This window comes from Mobula birostris, chromosome 10, assembly GCF_030028105.1.
Source record: "Mobula birostris isolate sMobBir1 chromosome 10, sMobBir1.hap1, whole genome shotgun sequence".
NCBI classification, from domain to species: domain Eukaryota; kingdom Metazoa; phylum Chordata; class Chondrichthyes; order Myliobatiformes; family Myliobatidae; genus Mobula; species Mobula birostris.
In genome coordinates this window covers 36899465-36921278 of record NC_092379.1, presented here as the reverse complement: position 1 = coordinate 36921278, position 21814 = coordinate 36899465, and the positions used below count along the sequence as shown (strand labels likewise).

Genomic DNA, 21814 nt, shown 5'->3' with positions numbered 1-21814 from the left:
CTCTGTGGTTAAGGAGGCATATGGTGCATTGGCCTTCATCAATCGTGGGATTGAGTTTAAGAGCCGAGAGGTAATGTTACAGCTATATAGGACCCTGGTCAGACCCCACCAGGAGTACTGTGCTCAGTTCTGGTCGCCTCACTACAGGAATGACTTGGAAGCCATAGAAAGGGTGCAGAGGAGATTTACAAGGATGTTGCCTGGATTGTGGAGCATGCTTTATGAGAATAGGTTGAGTGAACTCAGCCTTTTCTCTTTGCAGCGACGGAGGATGAGAGGTGACCTGATAGAGGTGAGCAAGATAATGAGAGGCATTGATTGTGTGGATAGTCAGAGGCTTTTTCCCAGGGCTGAAATGGCTAGAACGAGAGGGCATAGTTTTAAGGTGCTTGGGAGTGGGTACAGAGGAGATGTCAGTGGTTAATGAGGTGGAGGATAAATGCGTGGCTGAGGGATTGGAGCAGGGGGCAGGGATTCAGATTTCTGGATCATTGGGACCTCTCTTGGGGCAGTTGTGCCCTGTACAGAAAGGACGGGTTGCACTTCAATCTGAGGGGGACCAATATCCTGGTAGGGAGGTTTGCTAAGGCTGCTGAGAGTTTAAACTAGAATGGTTGGCGGGTGGCAACCGAACTGAAGAGACTAGGGAAGAGGGGGTTGGCTCACAAATAGAGAAAGCTTGTAGACAGTGCGAGAGGGAGGATAGGCAGGTGATAGAGAAAGGATGATCTCAGACCGATGGTTTGAGATGTGTCTATTTTAACGCAAGGAGTGTTGTGAACAAAGCGGATGAGCTTAGAGCGTGGATCAGTACTTGGAGATATGATGTGGTGGCCATTAGAGACTTGGATGGCTCAGGGACAGGAATGGTTACTTCAATTGCTGGGTTTTAAAAGTTTCAAAAAGGACAGGGAGGGAGGCAAAAGAGTTGGGGGCGTGGCACTGTTGATCAGAGATAGTGTCACAGCTGCAGGAAAGGTGGACGCCATGGAGGGATTGTCTACGGGGTCTCTGTGGGTGGAGGTTAGGAACTGAAAGGGGTCAATAACTTTACTGGGTGTTTTTCATAGGCTGCCCAATAGTAACAGGGATAGCGAGGAGCAGATAGGGAAACAGATCCTGGCAAGGTGTAATAATAACAGAGTTGTCATGATGGGAGGCTTTAATTTCCCAAATATCGATTGGTGTATCCCAAGAGCAAGGGGTTTAAGATGGGGTGGAATTTGTTAGGTGTGTTCAGGAAGGTTTCTTGACACAATATGTAGATAAGCCTACAAGAGAAGAGGCTGTACTTGATCTGGTGTTGGGAAATGAACCTGGTCAGGTGTCAGGTCTTTCAGTGGGAGAGCATTTTGGAGATAGTGATCATAATTCTATCTCCTTTACCATAGCATTGGAGAGGGATAGGAGCAGACAAGTTAGGGAAACGTTTAATTGGAGCAAGGGGAAATATGAGGCTATCAGGCAGGAAACTGGAAACAGATGCTCTTAGGCAATAGTATGGACGAAATGTGGCAAATGTTCAGGGGATGTTTGTGTGGAGCTCTGCATGGGTACATTCCGATGAGACAAGGACGTTACGGTAGGGTACGGGAACCGTGGTGTACAAAGGCTGTAATAAATCTAGTCAAGAAGAAAAGAAAAGCTTACAAAAGGTTCAGAGAGCTAGGCAATGTTAAAGATCTAGAAGGTTATAAGGCTAATAGGAAGGAGCTTAAGAAGGAAATTAGGAGAGCCAGAAGAGGCCATGAGAAGGCCTTGGCAGGCAAAACTGCACTGAGAAGTGGCAGATGGAGTTCAACCCAGATAAGTGTGAAGTGGTTCATTTTGGTAGGTCAAATATGATGGCAGAATATAGTATTAATGGTATGACTCTTGGCAGTGTGGAGGATCAGAGGGATCTTGGGGTCCGAGTCCATAGGACGCTCAAAGTTGCTGCGCAGGTTGACTCTGTGGTTAAGAAGGCATATGGTGTATTGGCCTTCATCAATCATGGAACTGAATTTAGAAGCCGAGAGGTAATGTTGCAGCTATATAGGACCCTGGTCAGACCCCACTTGTAGTACTGTGGTCGCCTCACTACAAGAAGAATGTGGAAGCCATAGAAAGGGTGCAGAGGAGATTTACAAGGATGTTGCCTGGATTGGGGAGCATGACTTATGAGAATGGGTTGAGTGAACTCTGCCTTTTCTCCTTGGAACGATGGAGGATGAGAGGTTACCTGATACAGGTGTGTAAGATGATGAGAGGCATTGATCATGTGGAAAGTCAGAGCCTTTTTCCCAGGTCTGAAATGGTTGCCACAAGAGGACACAGGTTTAAGGTGCTGGGGAGTAGGTACAGAGGAAATGTCAGGGGTAAGTTTTTTACTCAGAGAGTGGTGAGTGTGTGGAATGGGCTACCGGCATCGGTGGTGTAGCCAGATATGATAGAGTCTTTTAAGAGACTTTTGGATAGGTACATGGAGCTTAGAAAAATAGAGGGTATTGGTTAGCCGAGCTAGTTCTCAGGTAAGGACATGTTCAGCACAGCTTTGTGGGCCGAAGGGCCTGTATTGTGCTGTAGGTTTTCTTTGTTTCTATGAGTCCCCTCTGCCATTCCATCATGGCTGATTTATTTTTCCTCCCAACCCCATTCTTCTGCCTCATCCCATATCCTTTCACACCCTTAACAAATCAAGAATCTATCAACCTCCACTTTAAATATACTCAATGACTTGGCCTCCAAAGCCATCTGTGGCAATGAATTCCACAGATTCAGTACTCTGTGGCTAAAGAAATTCCTCCTCACCTCTGCTCTAAAGGGATGTCCTTCTATTCTGAGGCTGTGCCCTCTGGTCCCAGACTCTTGCACTATTGGAAACCGCCTCTGTGCGTCCCTTTTATCCATATCTTTGCTCGAGCACTTTGGGAGGGTTCAAGCTGGTGAGGCAGCAGGGGTGCGACACAGAATACTAGTGTAGCAGGTGTTGAGTCAGAATTCCATGTCAAACTAACTAAACAGGCAGGTCCGGTAAGCAGAGCAGGCAGAAATAAGTGGGAAAGCACGAGAGGGCTGGGAGGTTTAACCACATGTTTCCGAACATAGAAATTCACAGCACATTACAAGCCCTTCGGCCCACAATGTTGTGCCGACCAGGTAACCTACTCTAGAAACTGCTTAGAATTTCCCTAGCGCAGCAGTCCCCAACCACCGTGCTGCGGACCAGTACCAAGCCACAAAGCATGTGCTACCGGGCCGCGAGGAAACGACATGATTTGGCGATAGGAGTCGCTGCACCTTTCCTCATTCCCTCTCACCCACTGTTCAGCTTGAACACACGCGAGGTCATTACTCGCACGTCATCCATGTCAGCATGGGAATAAGATCAGCTCCTCGAGCTTGCAAATGACGGCGGGCTGAAAAGTATGTTTGACATAACATCTCTGGCGACATTCTGGATCAAAGTCAAGGCTAAATATCCTGAGATAGCCATGAAAACACTGAAAACGGTGCTTCCATTTCCAACATATCTCTGCAATGAATGCAACGAAAACTAAATTGCGGAAAAGACTGGACATAAGGAACCCCCTTCGAGTATCGCTGACTCCCATCAGCCCGTGATAGGACCGTCTTGTTGCAGGGAAACAAGCCCAGGGCTCCCACTGAATCAGCGATATTGGTGTGTTGCAATGATTTTATATGCTCATGCGGGGAAAATACGTGCTGTGTGTTTAATATCCAAATGTTACTTAAAATGTTATGATGCTATTGATTTATAAGTGACTTGTAGAACCATACAACAATTACAGCACGGAAACAGGCCATCTCGGCCCTTCTAGTCCGTGCCGAACTCCACTCTCACCTAGTCCCACCGACCTGCACTCAGCCCATAACCCTCCATTCCTTTCCTGTCCATATACCTATCCAGTTTTTCTTTAAATATTTTCTTTTTCTTCCTTCTTGTCATAGGAAGCATGGAGAATATCTAGAGGGGACACAGGGGAGACTTGCCAGGAGGCTGCCTGCATTAGAGAGCGTGTCTTATGAGGAAAGGTTGAGTGAGTTGGGGCTTTTTCTGTTTGGGGTGAAGGAGGATGAGAAGTGTGGATAGAGTGGACAGCCAGAGACTTTTTCCCAAGGCAGAAATGGCCAATACCAGACGCATAATTTTGAGATGATTGGAGGAAGGTACACAGGTAAGATTTTTGTTTCACACACACAGAGTGGGTGGGTGTGTGGAATGCCCCGCCAGGCGTGATGGTAGAGGCAGATGCATTAGGGGCATTTGACAAATTCTTAGATAGGCACACAGATGATAGAAAAATGGAGGGCTATGTAGGAGGGAATAGTTAGATTGATCTCAGAGTAGGTTAAAAGATCAGCACAGCACTTTAACACAGTGCTTTAACGTTCTATGTTCCAGGTACAATTGCTCTGCCTAGTTTGCCAACTAACCAATTCACCATCATTAGCACTAATGCTGCAAGACAAAGCTCACATTTTTATGTCATCTTCTAAACTTCTAGCCACATCCAAATCATTTACAGGAGAGTTCCAGCACAGATTCCTGTGGTACGCCACGGGGTAATCACAAAAGCTGATCAGCAAATCAACTTTGAACCCAATTTGTGAAGTTACTTCGGATCCCTCGGTCTCTTGCTCATTTGGGGATTTTGTCAAAATATTTACCGAAGTCCCTGTAGACAACACCAACTGCATGAGTACACCCGTAACTCCAAGAAACTCAAACTGGCCAACAGAATCACCACTTGCACGCTGACCATTTCTGATGAAGCTCTGCCCAAGTGCAGCTGAATCCCGTCCCTCGAGACTTTTTACAACACCCTTTCTACCACTGATGTTAGATTCACAGCTCTGTAGTTACCAGTTGCTGCCTTCATTGAAGAACGGCACCGTACTGCTGGGATCCAGTTACCTGGCACCTGTTCTGTGACAATTTAGGATTTTAAACAACCAGGATCCTTGAACACACACAAAATGCTGGAGGAACTCTGCAGGCCAGGCAGCATCGGTGGAAAAGAGTACAGTCGACATTTCCAGCCGAGACCTTTCGGCAGGAGTGGAGAAAAAAGATGAGTAGATTTAAAAGTTGTGGGGGGGGGGGTGGAAGGTGAGTGGAGAAAGAAATACAAGGTGCTGGGTGAAACCAGGAGGGGGGAGGGATGAAGTAAAGAGCTGAGCAGATATCACAGAGTGAGAGAAGGTTTCACTGACTCCCGTCGAAGGGAAGCAGAGATCACGGAGGGGGAGCAATGAGAGAGGGTTTCACTAAACACTCAAAGAGACCTTGGGAGCTCAGCCCTTCCTTCCCATAACAGCCAAGGATACATTTCATCGGGCCTTGGAAACATATCCATATCCAACCCCACTAAAGACTCCTAATAACTCGGTTTCTTGCCCTGCTCGAGTTTTCCAGCCACATCCTTCTCTCACTCTGTTTCTCACGAAGTTTTCCTGGATCCCCCCTCCTTTGGGCCATTCCCTTTGAAATCGTTCGTGCTGATATCAGAGAAGTTGAGGTTCTGTACTGCTATAACCTGATAACTCGCACAACTGTGTTTTGCCTTTCTCCTTCGTATCCAGGACATCTTTGAGGAGCGATGCCTCAAAAAGGCGGCATCCATGGTGAAGGACCCCTGCCTCCCAGGACATGCCCTCTTCTCACTGCTACCCTCAGGAAGGAGGCACAGAAGTCTGAAGGCACACACTCAGCGATTCCAGAACAGTCTCTTCCCCTCTGCCATTTCTGAATGGACACTGAACCCATGCTCTACTTCACTACTTTTTATTTCTGTTTCCGCACTATTATTTTATATATTTACTGTAATTCACAGTTTTCTCTATTATTATGTGTTGCACTGTGCTGCTGCCACAAAGACAGCAAATTTCACGACATTATGCCGGTGACGTTAAACCTGATTCTGATATGCTTGCTCCTGTACCTCATGCTGAATACTGGGAGAGCTGTCACATGTGACCACTCCTAGGGACTACCTGTACACTGTTACTTGAAGCTCTTTTTGCATATTCCTCCAAGGAATGTGTGGGCATCACAGGTTGAAGTGGTATTTAATTCCTTTGTGGTGGGCTGCAGCCCTTGAGGTGTGGGTGCACCCACAATGCAGTTAGGGTGGGTGATCCAGGATTCTGACCCAGTCAGAGTCAATGCCCTGGTTCAGATTTTTACTGCTATGCTGTAGGCATTTCATTTTAGCAGTTCTGTAAGAGCAATCTGTTCTGCTTTCAGCCTGTTTGGGTCTGAGCTCAGGAATGAGGTGTCATCCAATCAGGATGGTAGAATTGGGAGAAGGTGCTAGAGATTACTGGGCAGAGAGGTCTTTGTTTGGCCGGAGCTGGGAGAAGACAGGAGGAAAGATGGTGGACGATGAGGGTGCTTTCTGCAGATGAATGGCTTCAAGGAGGAAGGACCAATAATCCTGTGGGAAAGCCTCTTTGTTCAAGATGGATTTCCAGTGACCTTCGGAAGGTGTTGTGTGCTTTCACGCAGGCCGAGGGAGGGTCCAGCGCGCGATTTACAGAGAAGTTCAAGATTTGAACTCCACTGTGCAGTTGTGACTTTTTAAGTAGAATGGGCCCTTCTTGTTTTTTCTCTCTTTCTTTCCTTTAATAACTGTTTGCTTAAGTTAACATTCTTAAATATACTCCTGAATAATTCTATGCAGTGAACAATCTGCTATTTTTTGCTGACAGGCGATTGCCAGGGGCAGTAAATCACACAGCATTCACACAAACCGGGATTTGGGTAGGCGAGACATCCCAACCTCACGGATTTTGCGGGACCAAAGTCACATACACCTTAGATGTACGAAGCCTGAAGTTTCTCCCCGCGGAGTCCGATGGCTGTTTGCGAGGGGCTAAAAGGCTGCATTTCCAGAGACGCCCAGTGAAAAGGGGGTTTCAGAAGTAATGGCAATATATTTCCAAGTCCGGTTGGTGTGCAGCTTGCAGGTAATATTCCAATGTTTTGCTGTTCTTGGCTGTTTACATCAAGTTCAAGTTTAATTGTCATTCATGAATACCCATGAATACATCCAAACGAAACAGTGTTCTTTCAGGGTCAAGGTACAAAACACAGTACCAACAGTCATACACAGCACGTGGCACATATAGCAGTAAAATATAGTCACACAACAAATATAGTCCAAGTCCCTGAGTCCATGAATGTTGCAGCAGTCTGTAGTCGAACACATACATCCTGCCTTCTGCCAAGCAAACACTTTGGGGGAGAGGGACAGCACCAACGTTAGCTTAAACGCTGCGCTACACCACCTCCAGTGCCAGCTCTTGATGCCTCTCTCCTGGGTGGCTGCAAACAGGCGGCCCCATGGCTTGAGGCCACATCCGCTCACCCTGCAGGGGTGTCAGTCACCGCTGCTGCCAGCCCCTGTAGTCCGCAATAAATCAGAAGACCAGACTTGCAGCATTACACATTAACAATGCTCAACAGGGTTTTGCAATCACAAGAAAAGAGACTAAGACAATTGCTCGCTGCCAGTCTGCACGCCAACCACATTGCTGACTCTCTGACACAGGGAGCAGAACGATCTGCCCCAAGTCCAGCTTCTTCAGTTTCTACGCCGTTGGGGTAGGCCGCAGCACTCTTTAAGTGCTTAACTTCCAGCAGGGTCTTGAGATTGTAAAGAAATAAACAAAAGATAGTAACACGTTTGGCTGGCCCTGTAGAACCCGCCGCGCCCCAGCACACTGCCATCTTACCGGAAGTTCACCAGTAGAGGCTTGTGGATTAGTAAGGTGTGTCCCAGAATGTCCTCCTCCTCGATATTTCAGTAATAAATCAATATTACGGTGCCACGCCCACCACACCATTCACTGAGTGAATCGTTCAGCCATTCAACCCTCTCTATGACAGTAACAATATCACCCTCCTGTGAGCTCATTTGCTTTACTAGTAATGTTGCTTACACCAAAATAAATATAATCTTGCATTTCTTATCAGACTGAGGTTTGCTCTCCTTACTGGGCTTGCTTTGTTTCCCTTTGATATTTAACTCCACTGCCACCTCAACTGTAAATGTGGCCTGTGGCCCATCCCTATGAGTTTGAATCCCAGCGAGCACTCCCACAGGCTGTTAGCCCTGTTTTGGTCCAGCCCGCGCAGGCATATCTTTCTGAGGTGTTCCTGCTGATCCAGAGGTCTAAATTTCAAAGTACATTGCTACCAAAGTATGAACTCCATATACAAGCAGGAGATTTGTCTTCTTGCAGGCAGCCATAAAGCAAAGAAACACAAGAGAATCCATGGAAAAAGAAAGAATCCTACACAGCAAAGACTGTCAGACACGCAATGTGCCCAAAAAGAACAAATCGGGCAAACAAGAATCAAAAAATAGTAAACCAGTAAGAAACAGAACATGAACCGCAGGGTCGCCGAAATTAGGCCCACAGGCAGGGAGCCAGTTCAGATCAGTAGATGGCTGCAGGCCACAGCAAGGGAGTCAGTTCTGTGCTGAGAGAAGTGAAACCAGTCCAGGGGCCCAATGGTTGCAGTCCACAGCCAAGGAGCCAGTTCAGCATTTTATCTGAGCCAGGGTCCCAATGGTCGCAGGGCACAGCCAGCAAGTCAATTCAGTGCGGAGACAAGTGCTGACAGTGACAGTCGGTTCACTGCTGAGGTGTGTAAAGCCTCACAGAGAAGTTAGTCTTTCCCCCTGCGACTCTTTAAACTTTTTAACCTGGCTCGTTGTTGAAATCGACTGAACACCACTTCATTTTCCCCTCTCAGGCCACTCTCATCCAACCTGAAGTCCACTCCCAGCAATGGCCGCGGCCGCTGCACCTGCATTCTTGAGAGTCCAGCTTGCCAAATCCTTGAGGATACCGCAAAAATGCCAGGTTGTGCAGACCTGTCGACACCCTCCAGAACCTATCAAGCTCCACTTTAGATACACCCAATTACTTGGCCTCCTATCGCCGCCTGTGGCGATGAATTCTGTAGACTCACCACGCTTCGGCTAAAGAAATTCTTCATCTCCGTTCTAAAGGGATATCCCTCTGTTCCAAAGGCTGTGCCCTCCAGTCCGAGACTCACCCACTTTAGAAACATCCATTTTATCTGGGCATTTCAACTGAATCTCTCCATCACCTTGTCCAAACTCCAGCAAAGCCCAGGCCCATAAAATAAATCCAGGGAAAGAAGTTAATTCCGCAACTGGAATGACTGTGGGGGCCTTTAAGTACACTTGTAAATTGAAACTAGTTGCGTCAAAAAACTTACAATTCCCTCAGCCAGATAATGTATAATGTGCATTTCAAGGTACTCAGATCTCTAAGCAAAAGACAGAGCCATAGTCCACTACAGCACGGAAACAGACCCTTGTGAAATAAAACTTGAAAGCTGTAAGCCATCTGGTGGGTCAACAGGTCATTAAATCAGTTGTCCTTCAGCTAACACCATCAGTCCATTTCCACAGGGACGGTTAGGAACTCTGCTCCACGAAATCATAAAAAGTCTCACCCTCAACTCAATTTTTACTCCAGACACCTTGCAGATTAAACACAAAACACCACTACACCTCAGCAAATAACGCAAGCACAGAAGCTCGTATCAAGCAGATGTCAATATTGGAAGGAGCAGCTTTGGCAAAGTGTTAATTGATTTTTTGCAGAATCTAAACATTCACAAAGAATATATTAAAAGAACATTTTAAACAAATCCATATTATTTTTGTTAAATTCTTTATTCTTTAGTGTGTGTTCTAACTGTACATTTTATTCATGAAATATTTTAGCAGCTTGTGAAGTGTAATGGAAGTATTGTCAAAGTTATACTCACGTTATGCAGAACAGAGTGGTCATTCTGCAATGGTAGTCGGAGTCACTAGCCATGGGCAAATACATTGTCAAAGCTATACTCATGTTAATGCAGAAGAGGGTGGTCATTCTGTGAAGGTAGTTGGGGTCACTGGCCTTGGGCAAGTACATTGTCAAAGCTATACTCACGTTAATGCAGAACAGGGTGGTCATTCTGTGATGGTAGTTGGGGTCACTGGCCATGGGCAAGTACATTGTTAAAGCTATACTCACGTTAATGCAGAACAGGGTGGTCATTCTGTGATGGTAGTTGGGGTCACTGGCCATGGGCAAGTACATTTTCAAAGCTATACTCACGTTAATGCAGAACAGGGTGGTCATTCTGTGATGGTAGTTGGGGTCACTGGCCATGGGCAAGTACATTGTCAAAGCTATACTCACGTTAATGCAGAACAGGGTGGTCATTCTGTGATGGTAGTTGGGGTCACTGGCCATGGCAAGTACTTTCGGCACAATGGCGGATTCTGCCCAGTCTTTGCCAAACTTCTCCACCAACTTGGTCAAGTTGTTGGTCGCGGCCTCGCGAATGGCGTACACTGCAAGACAGCATTGACAGGTCAAGAAATGATCTGATCGCTGTTACTACTTGATTTTCAAATATGTACCTTGCTGATAAAATACAAAGTTCCGAAATGAAATGCTCGTACCACCTTCTTCAAAGTGTCAACCTGTTCCATACCAAGTTACACACAGTGGAGGAAATTATGCACTTGGAAAGTAGCATTTTAATATACTTATTTATCATTGATTATTTATTGAGATACAGCGTGGAACAGGCCCTTCTTGCCCTGTGAGCCACCCCCGATTAACCCTAGCCTAATTATAGGACAATTTACAATGTCCAGTTAACCTACCAACCAGTAGGTCTCTGGGAGGAAACAGGAGCACCCGGAGGAAACCCACGCAGTCAGGCTGAGAACGTATAAACTCCTCACAGGTGGCAGTGGGAATCGAACCCAATTGCAAAGTGTTGCGCTAACCAGATGCCACTGTGTTGCCCCATTAGATACTTAAAAAATACTTCGAATAGATTACCATTATTTATTACTTAGTTGTCTGATTGGTCATTGTAAACTGTCCTGTGATGAGGCGAGGGTTAAATCGGCCGGTTGCTGGGCAGTGCGTCTCGTTGGGCCTGTTCCATGCTATTCTCGAATAATTAAATAAATAAACGTATCGGTCAAAGTCAAGTCTGTTTCTTGTTGCCATGTGTACAAGAGTACGACAAGATTGCTTGCAGCAGTAATAACTGGGGGGGAGGGGGGCGCCGGTGTTTGAACTATGATGGTATTGGACATTGGACAGGAACCTGGGAGTACAAACTGGGATGAATGCACTCAGAAACACACAATTGAAATGTGGAAGTCGTTTTGGGCTTCACTTGGATGGAGCTCTGCAGAGTTTTGTCCCACTGAGACAGGGAAAGAACAGAAGGGTGAAGGAGCCATGCTTGACAAGAGATGTGCAACAGCTAGTCTAGAAGCATAGGATGCAAAGATCAGCCTGGGCTCCAGAGGGTTACAATGTGGCCAGGGAGGGAGTGAAGAATGGACTTCGGAGAACTAGGAGGGGCCACGAGAAGGACTTGGCGAGTTGGATTCAGAAGAACAAACTTGAAGAACAGGTGGATGGCCAGAGTGAGAGTCTGGGCCGGCCAGAGCTAAAAGAGGCAAAATGTTTGGAGTCGGTGGACTTTGGGGGAGATCCGCAATGAATACTTTTCTTTAGTAATCAGCAGTGAGAGGGACCTTGATGCTTGCGAGGGCAGTGATATGCTGCAACATGTTGACATTGAGAAAGAGGATGTTCTGGAATTTTGAAAAGCCCTAGGATAGATAAGTCCCCGGGGCCAGATGTGATATACCCCAGGGTTACTACGGGAAGCAAGGGAAGAGATTGCTGCACCTTTAGTGATGATCTGGGCATCCTCACTGGCCAGTCCTCACCGGAGGAAGTACCAGATGATTGGAAGTTGGCAAATGTTATTTTCTTGTTCAGGAAAGAGAGTGGGGATGACCCTGGGAATTATAGACCAGTCAGTTTTACTTCACCGGTGGGCAAATTACAGGAGAAGATTCCTACAGACAGGATTTACAAGAAGCATAGTCTGATTCGGGAGAGTCAGCATGGCTTTGTGAGGGGCATGTCGTGTCTTGAGCCTGACCCAATCCTTTGAGGATGTGACAAAGCACAATGAAGGATTTTTGGTTAGGCACCTGGTAGGGTCACTCAGCATCATGGAAGCACCAGTAAGATGACATGGACAACTTTGAAGGACTTTCGTTCAACAAAAGTAACGATTCATCAAGGCTATACTCACCGCGATCCACCAGCCACGTCATGCACAAGGAGTTCAACTTCTCATCAAAAAACTCCACTCCCTAAACAGGTTTTGACAAAAGAAAGAATGTTGATAAAATAACCCCTCGAATTTCTAGTAGAACATGCCAACTTGCCACATTTGCATTCTAGCCGTCTTCACCTTTCGCTACTTACCAGTACAGTTTGCTAACTCCTTTGAGCCAATGGTGAAGGGGTCACACAAGAAAGACTGGCAACGTGCTCTAATAAACTGCACAAAACTAGATTGTGCCGTGGCAGAAGGCTACACAGAAGATACCCTATCTAAGGTACTTGCATCTAGTATTTTGACTATCCTTAATTAATTTCTTTGTGTCAATACCAGAACTATGATCCATGAAAAATAGGAAAAATCTTAAAAGTGTCCGATGGTTTAATGCAGACAGTAAGAACGTTACTGACCACTATCGGTGGCGTAGCAGTTGGCCTGACACTGTTACAGCTTGGGAATTCTGATGTCACCTGTAGGGAGCCAGTACATTTTCCCTGCGGAACGCGCGGGTTTCCTCTCACAATCCAAAGACGCACCAGTTGGGAGGTTAATTCATCACTGTTACCTGTCCCTGTTTAGGCTAGGGTTGGATCAGAGATTGCTGGGCAGCACGGTTCGAAGGGCAGGAAGGGCCTTATTCCTCCATGTACCTTTAAATAAATAACCCAGTGAATCCTATGCTACCACATCCACAGCAGGGTGCTATTTCAACTTCACCATTTAAACGTAATTATGCATGTGCTGGATTATTTAGATTACAGATCCCACACTCCTGACCCGCATAGTATCTCTCTTCGTCATGACAGTGCAGCATTCTACATTCACGTCTCCCATGTGGTTAAAACATTCCACTTTCTACATTCAGTCACTGGGAACAAGTTAGCCTTTGCATAATTCTCAGGTTACTTTGCTTCATATCCAGCACAGCTAACAATTCCCAGGGTAACCACGTGGCTGAGTAGCCCAACCACAACCTCTGCCCGTGACTCTGACTCAGACCTTGACAACTCTTTACCATAGAAAGTACAGCACAGAAACAGGCCCTTTGGCCCTTCTTGGATGTGCCGAACCATTTTCTGCCTAGTCCCACTGACCTGCACAAGGACCATATCCCTCCATACACCTCCCATCCATGTATCTGTCCAATTTATTCTTAAATATTAAAAAAGAACCCATATTTACCACCTCGTCTGGCAGCTCATTCCATACTCTCACCACTGTCTGTGTGAAGAAGCCCCCCCCAATGTTCCCTTTAAACATTTCCCCCCTCACCTTTAACCCATGTCCTCTGGTTTTTTTCTCCCCTTGCCTCAGTGGAAAAAGCCTGCTTGCATTCACTCTATCTATACCCATCATAATTTTATATACCTCTATCAAATCTCCCCTCGTTCTTCTACGCTCCAGGGAATAGTCCTAACCTATTCAACCTTTCTCTGTAACTGAGTTTCTCAAGTCCCGGCAACATCCTTGTGAACCTTCTCTGCACTCTTTCAACCTTATTGATATCCTTCCTGTAATTTGGTGACCAAAACTGAACACAATATTTCAGATTCGGCCTCACCAATGCCTTATACAACCTCATCATAACATTCCAGCTCTTATACTCAATACCTTGATTAATAAAGGCCAATGTACCAAAAGCTCTCTTTACGACCCTATCTACCTGTGACACTACTTTTAGGGAATTTCTATCTGTATTCCCAGATCCCTCTGTTCCACTGCACTCCTCAGTGCCTTACCATTAACCCTGTATGTTCTACCTTGGTTTGTCCTTCCAACATGCAATACCTCACACTTGTCTGTATTAAACTCCATCTGCCATTTTTCAGCCCATTTTTCCAGCTGGTCCAAGTCCCTCTGCAGGCTCTGGAAACCTTCCTCACTGTCTACTACACCTCCAATCTTTGTGTCATCAGCAAATTTGCTGATCCAATTTACCACATTATCATCCAGATCATTGATATAGATGACAAATAACAATGGACCCAGCACTGATCCCTGTGGCACACCACTAGTCACAGGCCTCCACTCAGAGAAGCTATTCTCTACTACCACTCTTTGGCTTCTTCCATTGAGCCAATGTCTAATCCAATTTACCACTTCTCCATGTATACCTAGCGATTGAATTTTCCTAACTAACCTCCCATGCCGGACCTTGTCAAAGGCCTTACTGAAGAAAATCTACTTTGTGTTTGCACACCGAAACTGAGAGCGATTTGCTTCCTTAAAACCAAATACATACTAAATCCGGTATGATACAGGAGAGCTTAAGTAAGCTACAGAGAGTTATAAAATTAGTCAGCTCCATCGTGTGCTCCAGCCTCCATATTATCCAGGACATCTTCAAGGAGCGGTGCCTCAAAAAGACACTGTCCATCATTAAGGGCCCCACCAGCCTCTTCTCATTGCTACTACCAGAAAGGAGGGACAATTTGTCTGAAGACACACTCACTGATTCAGGAACAGCTTCCTCCCCTTTGCCATACGATTTTTGAGTGGACACCGTACCCATGAACACTACCTCACTACTCCTGCTAGTTACTGACACAGAGGAGGAATCTACAACAACCAGTTTACAACCAGCACGTCTTTGGGATGGAGGAGGAAATCGGAGCACCTGGCAGAAACAGAGATGAGGAGTGATTTCTTCAGCCAGAGGGTGGTGAATCTGTGGAATTGATTTCCATGAACAACCGTGGAGGCCAAGATATTGGGTATAATTAAAATGGAGGCTGACAGGCTCTTCATTAATCAGGGTGTGAAAGGATATGTGGAGAAGGCAGGAGAATAGGGTTGAGAGGGATCACAAATCAGCCATGGTGGAATGTTGGAGCAGACTCAATGGGCTGAATGGACTAATTCTGCTCTCAAGGTCATTTGCTTCCAAACAATTGGTTTATTGATCATTACAGAATATCTGTCTGGTGCTTCCCTCTCCCTTCCCCTTTTCCCAATCAAAGATTCAAAGGTTCACTTATTTGTTTTCAAACATCTCTTTATTGCTTTTACAGAATGAAAAATAAACACATTCGATCATCCATAGGTTTGAAAGTGCAACAAGGTTAAAGAAAAAGGGAAAAATAAAATACATCAGAAATAAAAGGAAAAACAACGCACAAAAAAAGCAAACACCCGGCCATTAAAACCAAGCTGTCAGTTCAATTTGTTACTTTCATCATCCCAAATATTGTTCTCCAGAAACTTGTGGAAAATATCCCAAATTTCCCGACATTTGCCAAGTTTGTTTTTCTGTGATGTAGTTGATCTTTTCTAGAGCAAGATACAAAGTCACTCCTTTCAGCCATTGTGAAAGTCCACTGGTTGTGGGTTTCTTCCATGAATAGGCTATGCAACGTCTGGCTTTCAAAAAACAAATATTAAGCAGAGACCTTGCATTTTTGGAGGTTACAAAGTCCTTTGGATGAATGTTCAGAATACATAATTTAGGATCAAGGAGCACCTTTTTTCCAATAATCTGACTAATCAAATCCAGCACCTTCTTCCAGAAGCAGATTATCTGGGGGCACTCGCACATACAATGGAACAGAGACCCCTTTTAGTGATTACATTTAAAGCATGTTTCTGGAATGTTGGGGTTAAAGTGACGAAACCTGACTGGAGTAATGTACTGTCTGGTTATCCGCTTAGAATGAGTGTTCACTGACTGGGTTTGAACGAAGGAACAAGCTTCTGACCACTCTTTTTCTGACAGGTTCTCATGCAAATCAGTTCTCCATGCTTGTAGCATGTTGTTTGATGACTCTTTGCATTTACTTGCAAACAATTTGTATGTAGCCCCCTGGTAAGCCTCAGACTCGCTCAGCTCGCTTTCGTCTAGGGGGAGCAGCCTTCAGCCCCGCCAAACGGGGTGATCAGGTCTGTGTGGATGCTGTGTGATGTACCCCACACCGCCAATTAACCGACAGTACGCCATATGCGATTAAATGATTACACTTTATAAGTATTTCTTGGTGATGGGTTAGTAGAAACAAATAGAATAAAGGTGCCAAGTCAGTAACTATCAGTTCGGTGCACACTCGTTGGAGCTCTTACAGAACCGGGTCTCCCTTCCTCCAATCAATGTCCTCTGAACTCCGCCAACTCACGAATGGGACCACCCTCGGTGATCCACCAAACACTCCACACGAGTCTGTCCTCGCCTCCTATCCTCGCTGAAGACCCTGGGCCTCGGACTCCTGCTCGGGGTCCGTGCCGTTGCCCAGCTTACAGCATCTCTCTCCTCGTGTCTCCTCTCTCTGTCCCCATCGCGCCTTCTGCCCAAAGCCCACGAAAAAGAATAGCTTACAGACACACAAGAAAGAATACCATCTATCCCAATTGGTTAGCAAATGAATACAATTCCTGTATCAGTAATTATAACCCAAACAAGCTGCTCTAGAGAACCACTGTCTCAGCAGTTAACAGTACAGAGAAGCCATTTTATTAGCCTTAGCAAGTAACATAAAAGAAGAAACCCTTACATGTATAATTCAGACACTTGTCCCCTAGCTTCAGATAATTTCAGAGTGATGTCTTCTAGGGTAAATAAAGGAGGGAGCTTCAAACTGTAACTTTGCCTGGACATAATAAAACTTTGCAACTAAAGGCATTTAAAAAAGTGTTTTGTTGGAATTCCATATGTGGCCTTGAGTTCTTCAAAAGACATAAGTGAATTGCCATTATAAAGATCAGACACCTTAGCTATGCCTCGGGGCGACCAAGTTTTAAAACTAGGATCCGCTCTGCCGGGCTGGAGCTATCATTACCAAAGGTAGGAGTAAACTGGGATAACTGTGATGTCTCACCCATTTACGCAAGAGCATCGTGCCAAATCATTGTTGTATTTTTTAAGAAAGGGATTTTAGATTGTGTGACCAGGTTTTTCTTATTTGCTGAATACATATATAGTTCTAGAGGGATATTGATCAACTGGGATTCCATTGAGACCCAAGGAGGGGAGTGATCCTTAACAAAATAAAACATTCCTGCTCTAATTTGGGCCGCCCAGAAATACCATATAAGATTTGGTAGCTGTAAGCCACCTCTATCATACGGCAGATATAACAGGGAAAGCCTGAGTCTTGGACATCTATTATTCCAGATGAAATTAGAAAAACATTTCTTTAATAAATAAAAGAAAGAGTAAATAAGTACATAGGGATTGGATAATTATGTCTGCGGGCAGGAGCAAGCATGAACAAATTAGGATATAAACACCTGCAATGGTTGATACTTAGGCTTATATACAACATTTTGGACCAGTGGAAATGGTCCAGAAGGGTTATATGGAAACTATTATTACCATTTTTCTTAACAACTAATTCCATTACTTAGCCTAATTGGTTAGATTTACCACAGTACATAATTATCTATTTAAATGTTTATTTTCCTTTTATATCATCTCAATGTGTACTTAAGAATGTATAAATAATTGTAGTTTTATACATATAAAAAAATGGAAAATGTTATATGTGTGAAAAAAGTACGTGATATTTGTGAATTCCTTATCCAAATAAAAATAAAATAAAAAAAAAATAAATAAAAGAAAGATGATGGAGGAGAAAGTGGGATAGATTGGAAAAGGTACAGGAACTTCAGTAAAATTGACATTTTTAGAACGTTTATGCGTCCAATCAAATTTATGAGCAATTTCGTCCATCTGTTTGTAAGTTGAGTAACTGAGTCTGTGAGAGGTTTATAATTAGTTGGGATAATTTTACCAATAGTAGGAGTAATTTTAACACCCAAATAGGTAAACCCTGTTCTGACAAAATTACGTCATCCATGTACAGGGCTATGCGATGTTCTACATCTCCTATAGTTATTCCTGCTATGTTAGCCTGTTTTCAAATTGCCATAGCAAGTGGCGCAATGGCCAGGATAAACAGGAGGGGAGATCCCTGTCTTGTTCCCCGTTGGAGTTTAAAAGATGCCGAAAAAAGCAGGTTAGTTAAAACTTCAGCCTGTGGGTTAGAATACAGAAGCTGTATCTTAGAAATTTTCCCCCTATTCCACTCCACTCTGTCGAAGGCTTTCTTGGCATCCAATGACAGAATAGCGCTATCGGAGCTTCCAGATTTTTCATAAAGTATATTAAGCACTCTTCGAATGTTGTGGAAGCCCTGCCTTCCCTTACAAACCCATTTTGGTCAGGGTGGACCATTTTTGGCAAGAGTGGCTCCAGCCTCCTAACTAATCCCTTACAGAGAATTTTGAGATCATTGTTCAGATGTGAGATTGACCTATAAGATCCACAAAGGGATGGTGGTTTTCCAGGTTTTAACAGTAGTGTGATTGCTGCCATATTAAGAGAGGAGGGAAGGGATCCATTGTCAAATGACTCCTGATACATATCAAGCAGAGGTGGTATTAGTTTAGTCTTAAAGATTTTATATATTTCAATCGGAATTTCCATTGGGCCCAGGAGTTTTCCCTCCCTTCATGTTAGTTATAGCTGCAGACAATTCTTTAGCCTCTAAGTTAAACTCCAGTGATGTCAAGGACGTTTCATCTCGGGGTATAAATTGTAACAAGTCGAGAAATTCCGTTTGTATTTGTGGAGCTGAATCTGAATATTCTGAGCTGTACAGATCTTGGTAAAATCTCAAAAAGATATTGTTTATTTCCTCTGCGACAACCGTTGTCACCCCCTCATCTGATTGTATGGAGTTTATTGCCCTTTCTGTTTGTGTCTGTTTGATGTGCAGGCCAAAGGTTCACTTATTATCATGTACAACTCTGAAATTTGTCTTCCCCAGATAGCCATGAAACAAAGAAAAAACATGAAAGTCATTGAATGGCATCCTGATCATCAGCCCCCCCCCAAAACCACCCCTCCCTCCACACAGAAAATGGAACAGCAACAATCCCAGCCCACCCCCCACACAAAAACTAACAGAACATTTTACCCTGAAACACCCTCCCCTCGCACAACAAAATGAAAAGAAACAGACAATATAAAAACAGAATATAAAATCCCCAAGTCTGACAAAGTCCGCAGTCCTTAAACAGGGGTCTAAACCTGATTGTCTAAACCAGGGGTTTCCACCCCTACTTGGTTAATGGTCAATTAAAAAAAAGGTTGGGAGCCCCGAGTCTAAAGTAAGACTACCCATGTCAGTGGGCTACAAGTATAATTGTTACTATCGCACATTTGCTTCTGGTGCAAAAGGAAAGAAGATGTTCAAAGTTATTTCCGTCTTTAAACTAAAGTATCAATTTGATATGGGCAATCATTTCCATTCTGCAAATCATCCATATGGAAGCATTGCTAATAGACTATAAAAACATTTTAGAATAAACCACCCACCAGCAGCCCTGCAAGCAGAGGCATGTACTCGATTATCGCAAGGCGCACTCTCCATTTGGCATCTTCTGCTAATTCTACAATGGCTGGCAGGAGAGACTGTGCTAACTGGTGAATTCCAATAACTTCATTCACGCAGTCCAGATTGGAGATTATGTTCAAACGGACCTCAGGGCACTAGGAAGGAAAGGCAATTTTCTGAGTACAGCAAAGGTGAAAAACATTCATACTGCGAACGCTGTCTGACAAACACACTGGCGCTCCCCAGACTCTCTGCTTTCAAAGTATCATCTTGGACATTTATGAAATATTAATCCCACAAAAGAAATATGAATGCCACTTTCACACTTACAGTACTTAGGCACATGCACATCTAGCCAGGGTGCCAATGACTTTTGCACAGAACTGTACTTGCCAACGTGCAGTGGAGAGCAAGTTTGTAAATCTGGCGGGAGCACAGGATGTTGGGAATGGTGAGAGTGGAGCACCCACGGGAGGGGTGTGAGAGAGGTGGCTGAGGTGGACTGCCAGGGGCAGGAGGGTGTGGTGCGAGTGGAGACACACTCAGCCCTGAGAACACAAGCAAGGGCATTTGATTCCAAACAATTGGTCTATTGGTCATTACAGAATGTCTCTCTGGTGCTTCCCGCTCCCTTCCCCCTTTTCCCAACCAAAGAGTCAAAGGTTTGTTTATGATCAAAGCACGTATCCAAATACAACCCTGAAATTTGTCTTCTCCAGATAGCCACCAAGCAAAGAAAGAAGATGAAAGTCACTCAGAGAGAAGCATGAAACCTACACCTCCCCAGCCCTGGTACAAAAAATAATGGCATCCTGATCATCTGATCCCCAAAACTACCCCTCCCGCCACACACAAAACGGAATAGCAACATTGACCCCCCCCAACCCATCCCCCGCACAAAAAACTAACACAGCATTTTACCCCCAAACACCCTCCCCTCACACAACAAAACGAAAAGAATAAGGCGATGAAGAAAACAGAATATAAAAACCCTAAATCTGAAAAAGTCCACAGTCCATAAACACAAATGCAGAACCAGGATATCATCCTACGCTATCACCGACATTCACCAAAAGAGGGGGACAGGGACACAACTCCCCTCTCCCTGCCCCCTTCCCACTCTCAGTCCACATCAGAGACCCATATCAGACATCTGTGAGGTTTATCATCACTCACAGATGTCAAGAAATTTGATTTTTTTTTGCGGCAGCAGCACCACAGTGCAATATATAAGAATTACTACAGGACCGTGCTAAACTCAGACACCCTAGCTATATACACCTAAGACTTTTGCATAGTACTATACATTATGGTCCAAGTTATGGTCACACGAGCAGTATGCCAGAAATTCGAGAGTCAGTTAGCAGAAGTGAGTGCAGTTGCTTTTATTAAGGAGAAGGTTCTTGGGAAGCTGAAAGTTTTGAAGGTAGTCGCAGGGTTCTGAAAGAGGCAGCTGTAGAGATTGGGGAGGCATTAGTAATAATCTTTCAAGAGTCATTAGAATCTGGAATGGTTCCAGAGGACTGGAAATTTCCAAATGTCACTTCACTCTGAAGGGAGGGAGGCAAAAGACATGAAACTATAGGCCCTTCAGCCTGACTTCAGTGGTTGGGAAAATGTGGGAGTCCATTATTAAGGACGAGGCTCCCAGTACTTGGAGGTGCATGGTTTCCTTAAGGGGAAATTACAGGCAGGATAGACAAGGGAGGGTCAGTGGATGCTGTTTACTTGGAGTTTGACAAGATGCCGCACATGAGACTCCTTAACAAGTTAAGAGCCCATGGTATTACAGAAGATATCCTAGTAAAGATAGAAGATTGCCTGACTGACGGGAAGCAAAGAGTTGCAAATGAAAGGGGCCTTTTCTGGTTGACTGCAGGTGACCATTAGTGTTCCACAGGGGTTGGTATTGTGACCGTTTCTTTTCAAGCAGATGTCAATGATCTGGACAACGGAATTGATGGCTTGGTGGTCACATTTGTGGATGATACCAAGATAGGTGGAGGGGCAGAGAGTCTGTAGAAGGACTTGATAGATTGGGAGAATAGCAAGGCAGTGGCAGTTGGAATATACTGCACTGACCGAAAGTGTTTCTGGTAGGTAGGATTCCTCAGCCTTGGGCGGCAGCCCGCTTAGGAGAGGGAAAACCCTGATTTTAAACCTCCACTGCCTTGCAGTCATGCCCACCCATGGGAAAGGCTTTGGGGGTAAACCCCTAAGGCAGTTTGATGTTGTTTACAGCTTCACTCTGGCAACCTCTGCGATGACACTGGTGCCG

The 21814-nt window shown here is 44.8% G+C and overlaps 1 protein-coding gene across 1 annotated transcript in view; it reads right to left on the bottom strand.

The window, feature by feature from the left end:
* The window catches only part of LOC140203588 (serine/threonine-protein phosphatase 2A 65 kDa regulatory subunit A beta isoform-like), a 47998-nt gene that overhangs the window by 5446 nt on the left and 20738 nt on the right, over positions 1-21814 (bottom strand). Inside the window, exons 11-13 of the mRNA XM_072269635.1 lie at positions 19518-19691; positions 12176-12236; positions 10237-10391 (exon numbers count right to left, since the gene is read on the bottom strand). Coding sequence (XP_072125736.1) covers positions 10237-10391; positions 12176-12236; positions 19518-19691 — 390 coding nt within the window. The remainder of the gene's footprint in view (positions 1-10236; positions 10392-12175; positions 12237-19517; positions 19692-21814) is intronic.